The sequence below is a fragment of the Eurypyga helias genome, unplaced genomic scaffold (genome assembly GCF_000690775.1).
Source record: "Eurypyga helias isolate BGI_N326 unplaced genomic scaffold, ASM69077v1 scaffold3833, whole genome shotgun sequence".
Classification (NCBI taxonomy): domain Eukaryota; kingdom Metazoa; phylum Chordata; class Aves; order Eurypygiformes; family Eurypygidae; genus Eurypyga; species Eurypyga helias.
This window is the reverse complement of record NW_010239115.1, coordinates 25,199-33,842: the sequence shown is the minus strand read 5'-3', so window position 1 is coordinate 33,842 and position 8,644 is coordinate 25,199. Positions and strand designations below refer to the sequence as shown.

Genomic DNA, 8,644 nt, shown 5'->3' with positions numbered 1-8,644 from the left:
TCCTTTTCTCTTACAGGTTTCTTGTCCTCTTCTGACTTCAGCTGTACAGAATACTGTTTCCTCTTCCTGTCTCAGGTAGTTGCTAGTTTTCAACCTGTCTTAAGTTACTGTTCTCTTGAGTTTCTAGATTGCAAGCTCATTCTTTATTTGGAAGTTGAAGAGAGAAGGTAATAAGTAGGTTGTTGCTGGTTGTTACTTACCACTCTGCTGTTTGGCAGTGCCATCATTTAGCTTTCCTATCTCCAGCTTGGTTCCTCCTGTTGTAGGTTTTTTACTTCATTATGGAAAAAAATCTGTGGCATATCTGATACATGTCATCATCCACTGCTAATCATTGAAAGAATAAACACAGAACATAGAGATTATTCCTTCCCCTATATATGTCCTTTCTTGTAGCTCCTATATTCCCGCTCGATCTTTATAATAAGGTCTGTGGGCATGAATACATTTATGGTTTGATTTCCTTTTTATTTTTTGCCTTCTATAGATACATGATTATGATTAGAAAAAAACCCACCTTTATTCCAAGTAAGTGTCTTACCTTTTGGTCTCCTCTGGAATAGCATTTCACAGATCACTTTTTCCCCCAAAGGAGATTCTTCAGGTAGTATTTTACTCAGCTAAAATGTAACTATTTCCTTCATCCCAGGACAATGTTGCTGTTTGAGAGGTGATGCAAGAAAACATAGCCTTTTGTACAGTTGAAGGCTTTAATAGCTTTGAAGACCAGGACAATGGCATTCACATTGCAGCAGAAAAAAGTGAAAGATGGGATGTTTTCTGTCTGAGGGAGTTTTCAGATTTTTTTTGCTGTCTTTTCTTCATTAACCAGCTTTTGTATCTCATCTGATTGTTCCTGTGTCCCAGTGGTCTTCCTTACATTATTCTGTTCTTGAATAAAAACCTTTTCTTCCTAAATGATGTGGTGCCACTTTCATCTACAGTCGGTCACTAGGCTCTCAACATTCATGTTGTGCTTATGCAGAAGGAAGGTACAAACTGGTTGCTGCTTTTCTTACAGTTCAATCTGTGGAAAGAATTATTTATAGACCCATGTTGGAACACTCAAGGGTCTTTTTGAAGGGAGATATCCTTGAAGTTGTTGAGGTATGGCAGCCTAACCTAGTCTGATTGCTGGTTACTGTAATCTCTCCATTTTATCTTTGAACGTGTGCTGACTGAATTTTATATTGGCCAAGTTCCTGATTTTTCCTGCTCATGACCCACCTGGCAATGCATTCCATGGAGAACCAGTATTTTGTGATTCATATACTAATGTCCCATTATGCTTTTGCAAATATTTCCTAATGACCATGAAGAAAACTGTTGTGCATGACAACTTAACTGGAAAACTTTGCAATTATTTCTGTTCACTTGCAGCCGATACTGCTCAGGGTCGTTAGCTTAATGGGTGTTGTGCACATTTTTTTTCCCATGTCTCTAAAGAGTCCTTAGGACATTCTCCCATGAATCAAAGGGGAAGAAAAGGAAGAACCAGAAAGCAGATGATTGCTTTGGGAGTTCAGACCCAGAAGCTTTTAGACAAAACGTAATACATTTATCTTACGGAAAAGTAGGTCTCAGATTGAAGGAGTATTTCAATAACGTGATCCCTCTGTGCGCTCCTCAGTTTTCATTTAAAAAGGAAATTCTTCTGGTTGCCAATATGGTGAGGGCTGCCTGAATGCTTTCTGACAGGTTAGAGTAGCCTTCAGTGAGCTCTATGCAGCCATGGTCTGGCTGCAGCAGGGCCTGAACAAGCTAGTTTAAAATGAGTATGGTTATATCCTCACTGTATATGTTACTAACATAGTTTCAGTAAGTCTTTCATATTCTTCCAAACAGTCTTGGATGACCACTTCAGTAGTTTACCTTAAAGGAAGCCTTGGAAAGGCAAGTTTTCCAGAAAGCAGGAGGAGCCTGAAGAAAGGCAGCTGTCAAATCATAGAAGATATCTGATAGCAATGGATACTGATAACTGAATATATTTGAAGAGGCATCTTGTCTTATGAGAAGAGAAAATGTGTGGGAGACAGCAATTAATTAGTTTTAGGAATAATTTTTAAAAAAACCCCATGGATAAGAGTTGCAAAATGCTTAAAACCTTATACTTTTTTTCAGGCAAATTACAGATTTTCAAGAAATGAGAGAAAGAACACAGTGAACTTCTAAAAAAAACCCAAAACTGATAGTGGAGTATTATAACAGCAGGAACAGGAGCTAACAAAAAAAGCTAAAATGCATGTTAGAGTTTTTGAAGATATATACACGCTGTTTTTCTGGTAGCAGTTTGAGGGAAGGGGTTGTCCTTACTCCATATGCAGAATCAGTACTTTTTACATCTGGTTTTTTTCTTTGTATCTCTTACAATTTCATGTGTGTTACCTGAAGCCTCAGATTTAGGACCTGTCTGATGAACACACGATAAGATTTAAAATGGATGGTTTTTGCTTTGTGAACCAGTAAGAGAAGTATGCAATCAAGTTTGTTTACAATCATGGGTCCAATCCTGCACAGATTTAATGAGAAGGCAGTTCAGCTCTGCCAGTAGATGTTCATCATATACTAACTTTTTCACATCACAGGTTTCTATATAAGGTATTTTTACAACTATCTCTTCCCTGATACAGAATCAGGAACAGAAAACAGGTGATAGTCAAGTCCTCCTTTTGTGTAGTTTCCTAAATACCTTCGTGTGTGCACTTTATATATGTAGCAGGCATGCCTGGTAACTTGAAAGCAGTCCATGCAGAAACGCAGCATACTCCTGATCTCTATATAAAACTTCGACCTTATCTTTTTTATTGATCCCTAATCCACTGTACCCCTGTTAAGTCACCTAGATTTAAACTGTAAATTTTTTTTGCGTATTTTTTATCTGAGCTGTTACACAGTACCTTCTAACCTTCTGATGCAGCCAGTTAATGTTACTGAATAACTGAGGCAACAGTATTGCACACATTTACATTAATTCAAATGAGTCATGAAGCTTAATTCTTTGTTCACAATGAAACATTTTCTGTGGTTCCTAATGGACAACCAATATGTGTTTAGAATCCTCTCTGTCTGCCGGAAAAGAAGCTGTAATTTTACATGGTACCTTGAATACAAGAGCTGGGAAAAAGAAGAGGAGAAATGCAAAAGGGGAAACTCGGCTGCATATTGCTGCTAGGAGAGGAGATTTGTCTGTGGTGAAAACTCTGATATTGTCTGGAACTTGTGTCAATGAACAGGACTATGCAGGTTTGAATATTACTCTCTTGGGGGCTTGTTTTATGATATAATTTCATATCACGTATAGTATATATGGGCATATATTGTTTGTATGATTTTAATAGAATTGTGGATTCTTGATTTATGATAAAATTGTGAGGAGAAAAGGAAGTAATTCAACAAGTGCAAGTACAATCAGTGAATCCCTGGATTTTGTGTCTCAGTGTGGAGCTGAGGCAGCCTTTTATTTAGCAGGGGCATTAATCAGGTTTTGTTCCTCTGTTGAAGAGCACCTTTTCAGGGATATGTGTGGAATGTGGACTTGAAAGTTCAGTGGGAGAAGTAATGCATATGCACATGAGTATATACACATGTGAAGCACATTCACACATATCTTATTTCCTTAGGAAGTGAGGACAGAAATCAGATGACAAGACTGTGTGGGATTTTTCTGCCAAAATGTATAACACATTTGTGTTTTTACAGTCTCGGAATGGATGGTACTGGGTTCTGGATGCCACTCTGTTCGGGATGCCAGGCAGGCTTGATGTTATAAAATGCCACTGTGAGAGAAATCAGACTATTAATATTATGATTCTGAGTTTTTTAGAGCCTAGTCTATCATTTTGTTTCTTCTATTATTTTTAGTAGTGAGTTGAAAAGTAAGTGATACTCTCCTGGTTAATATTGGATACATTTTTCTTAAAAGTAAACTGAATTACACAGGAAATAATTTACCTTGGCATTTCAAGATGATTGTTTCTATAAGATTTATCTTAAAGAAAGTGGTCCGTTGCTTATAGTACAGCGAATACAGCAAAATGTATAAGCACTAATTAGTCATGTGTATGGGTGTTTCCAAATCAGATGAATGCTGTATGTGTCATCTTGGTTTTTTTAGGTTGGACAGCAATTCATGAAGCTTGCAGTAAGGGATTTACTGAAGTGATCGTCGAATTACTGAAGGCTGGTGCTGATGTTAACAGCAGAAGTCTGGATGGTATTTTGCCAATACATGATGCTGTTTATGGCAATTATTTGGAGGTACATTTTTCCTTTACATTAGATTTCCTGAGCCTGCTTTCCAGCAGAGGGTCAGCAATGCAAAATCCTGGTTTATGTATGGAACGTCAAAGTTGCTAATACAATTTCAGTGTAGATTTGCATTTACGAAATAAGCCAATATTCTTTAGAGTGATCAAAATTAGAGAAAGACATGTTTTTCAATAGTGACAATTGAAATTGTACAGTTAGTTGACTTTTTCAATCCAGCAGACAACTCAAAAAAATTCAGCAGCTCCCCAAGGTTCTCTCCCATGTATTGGGCTTTTAAAATGTAATACTGAAATTGAGCATTCTCAATTTGATCATCTGGTTCAACCCACCTGCCATGTGCAGGGTCATCTTCCACGAGATAAGCTTGCCCAAGCCCCCATCCAACCTGACTGTGAACACTTCCAGGGATGGGGCATCCACAGCTTCTCTGGGCAACCTGTTCCAGTGCCTCACCACCCTCTCTGGGAAGAACTTCCTCCTGATATCTAATCTAAACCTCCCCACTTTCAATTTAAACCCTTTACTCCGTGTCCTGTAAAAAGCCCTTGTAAAAAGTCCCCCCTCTAGATTCCTTGTAGGCCCCTTCAGGTACTGGAAGGCTGCAATGAGCTCTCCCCGGAGCCTTCTCCAGGATGAACAAGCCCAACTCTCTCAGCCTGTCCCCATAGCAGAGGTGCTCCAGCCCTCTGAGCATCTTCATGGCCTCCTCTGGACTTGCTCCAACCGGTCTATATCCCTCTGACTTTGTGGGTTCTACAGCTGGACACAGCACTGCAGCTTGGGTCTCACAAGAGCAGAGTACAGGGGCAGAATTACCTCCCTTGACCTGCTGACTACAAGTCTTGCGTGTAGTCAGCTAGGCTGTGGCTTCATTACACTTTAAGATGCAGAGCTGCAGTCCTACCTTAGTCCCATGCCTGGACGTATACCTCTTTCCTTGCGTTGTCATGAGCTCTTCAGTGATCACAGATAAAACTAGTATAGGGAGCTGAACAGACAGAAAACTAATCTTACAAAAGCAAGACTCTGTCTAGACCAGTCCCCCAAGCCCATGTAAGAACCATGCTAGTGTAAGGGAACAAATGCACCTGGGTGTCCCATTGTAGCTGGTGTAGGATTAAGGCAACGCCAGCACAGGTGGGCATAGGCAGCTGTGGAACTGTGACCTAGGTCCCCAGATGTAGGGTGGCACTTTCTCGGAACATGGACTTGGGCTTTCTAAGAAGCATGGTGAGAAGACTTAAGTCATGGAAGCAGCTTTTAATCCATGCTTAACTGATAGAATAAATGCACTGCTCAAGCTCAGCCAAATGTCTGCCTTTTGTTTGAATGAACAAATAAATAAAATGTTGTTTTGGCTCAGTGAGTTTCAGGGAACTTGACGTAAAGAGGTGATGCCAGACTGGCTCAAACATGCCACTTCTGTTGCTATCAAGGCTGGCATTTCATCACATTTATCTTTTCTGTGAGCAGAGATAACATGAAGGGGATGATTTCACAGACCTTGTGCCAAGCTGTCAGTAGGGTTCTTGCAAATATGTAAGCTATTATTTGGTATAGTGGGGGAAAATCCATGGAGAAGATTCTGAACTTCTGTAAGGTATTCTTTTTCTGATACTTTCTGATACCTGAGAGTTCTCTGAATGTAAGAAAAAATGCTGAAGTTGTAAAATCATACGTATGAAAATTCTTTACCAGCCAAACTCTAACCTCGTCAGTACTTCGATATGATCTGAATTTTAGACAGTAGATTATTCCACTGATGCCACTAATCTCCTTGCCATGTTTTACAATTAAGCAGACTTGCAAGTAATTTAGAATTAGGAAAAAAATCATCAGTGCACATAACTGAAAAACAAAATCACTATTAAATACATAAAGAAAAAAAAAGATCACTTATTTTCTGCATTTTTGATCTTAATACCATTGGCCACTTCCTTTTAATTTAGATATATGAAGATTTGGATTTGCTCTCTATAACAATACCGTAACGATGGTAGGTTTAATGACAAGTTGTGAATTTTTATGTATTTTAATGGAAAATTTAGAACTATGATTTCTGTGTTGATAGTAGTCTATTAAACTAGTTTGTTTAATTAGGATTGCAAGTGTAACAGGTTCTAGAGTATCTTATTTCTACCTCTATTATTTGCAACTTATGGTAGATACAACATATATGTTATAAATCCACAACAAGAATAATCACAATACAAATAATAATAGTAATATGTAATAGGCAGCCAGGATTCTGCTACAGCATGGAGCGAATCCCTGTGAAAGGACCGGTTCAGGACAAAGTGCTTTGGATATAGCTTGTGATGATGAAATGAAAGAACTGCTGAAGTCTTACAGTGCTATGGGCCCTGTACTTCCTGTTGAGACTACTGAAGTTACAGGTATGTTGGTTTTGTAATGTACATCATAAGAGTACCCTGTAGTCTTGAGGAAAAAAATGTACATTTGAATGCCGCTGATTTGTGGAGCTGTATATTGCCTGGCACTGATACTTTTAGCTCTGTTAACTACTGAATTTTTAAGACTGATTTATTTATTTATTTTCAGAAAACAGGATACATGATTTTTTTTTTTTTTAATGAGAGAATGAGATATAAGGGCATAATTTGCCCTTCAGATTTTTGATATTATCCCTATTTCCCTTCACAGGAACCTTGTGTTTTTGAAAGTGGTAGCTTTAAAGACTTATTTCCTTATGCTGCCTCAATTTTATCTCATCTGTATATACAAGACACTTCTTTATGATGTGACCTGCCATTGCATCTTTGTAACCTGTATTAGCTAACATAACCTATTATGCTGTTGCATATTGATTTTAAATTCTATTCACTTTTTTCTCAATTGCAAGAGGGGAAGTACCCTCCTGGCTCACCAAGATCAAACGATCATCGTTACTACTGTTGTAGAAACGATGATGCAGCTTTGGAGCCACAACATGAGAAATACAGTGTGGTAAGTATAGATAACAAGAGTTTTGCTAAGTTACTTAGTGGTGTAGTATTGCACAGTGTTATTTATTGACTAAATGCAAAAATATTATTTAAATAATGAACCCTTTAGAGTTTATGTGAAAAACAGCACCGTGCAGAGGCTCACAGTATATAAGCTGTGGCTTACAGTACTAAATTGTGTGTATTATTGCTTGCCTCTGTTCATCATTCCTGTGCACTTACACTTCTTATGCAAACCATAGTCAGTACTTACATTTCTTATTGCCTATATGAATAGAAAAATGACGAGGGATCCTGAGGCTTTCATCACATTTCCAAAATGGCTCTTTGACAGAGTAATAATGTTTCTTCATGATATTGAAGTAATTTGTATCTGTAGGCCATGTTTACACTGTCTGGGGGGCGCTGTCATGGTGAAATTCACTGTCAAATCCCTGCAGTGCACTTATGGGTGAGACTCTGAGCGTGGACTAATTCGAATGTCTGGACAAAACCAGGCTGTGACAACCCCTTGCAGACTGTACGCTTGGCACTATGTAGATCTATCCATTGCCTTTACACAGTAATTCCCTGCCTGGAATCACTTGAGTCCACCAGTATTTATTCTGCAGGCTATACACCATGGCTTCTGCTTTATATGGTGCACTTTGCTCAATTTTTTTACTATAATTTCTGTATTTGTTAACAGGTGTCTATTGCTGCCATACAAGGTGCAGAAGAGAGGCTAAAAGAACTGTTGCTATTTGAACTGAAAACTTCCAAAGATGCAGGTAGACATAAATTCAAGTAGTTCCACTTTTTTGTTTGTTTTCTTTTAAAATATTTCTGGTAATATGATTGTTTTTAAAATAGTATTGCGCGTAGCGTAATTGAGTATCTCCTTTGGAAAATGCAGCTTCAGAGAATGCTGTTTTAATCACAGCTCCCAGGCAAGTACACTTCCTGAAGTACTTCCACTTTACATAGGAAGGAATATGATGACAAAAAAGCGAAGCATGCTTCTTGGAGGCACATGTTTCAAGCCAACCCAATCATCTAAAAAGGGATCATTAGATAAGAATGCACAATGTTGACAACATTGCAAGTACATGGGACTCTTTTGAGGCCCCTCCATGATCAAGAACAGCCATGTGTCTACGTAGAGTGACAGATACAGCATTTTCATTCTAGTGTGGCTGGACTTTCAGGAACCTAAAATTATTTATGCGTGTAAAAGGAGAAATCTTTAAGGCAGGCACTGTGGATGATAGGCAGTTTGAGAAATGCTGGTGCCTGAAGATGTAATTTGTCTTAAGCTATCAAATCTCAGTTCAGATTAATCTCAAGAGCCTACTAAGTGACACTGACTTCCTAGGAGATCGTGATGCTAGTGCTGTGTAGCAGTTTGCGTCTATTGTGTCTGTGCCATG

The 8,644-nt window shown here is 38.5% G+C and overlaps 1 protein-coding gene across 1 annotated transcript in view; it reads left to right on the top strand.

Moving 5' to 3' along the window:
- Positions 1 to 8,644, top strand: part of ANKRD31 (ankyrin repeat domain 31) — a gene marked incomplete at its 5' end in the record, with an annotated part of 48,122 nt that overhangs the window by 17,531 nt on the left and 21,947 nt on the right. Inside the window, 5 exon segments of the mRNA XM_010148027.1 lie at positions 3,126 to 3,243; positions 4,115 to 4,257; positions 6,506 to 6,665; positions 7,133 to 7,236; positions 7,924 to 8,005. Coding sequence (XP_010146329.1) covers positions 3,126 to 3,243; positions 4,115 to 4,257; positions 6,506 to 6,665; positions 7,133 to 7,236; positions 7,924 to 8,005 — 607 coding nt within the window.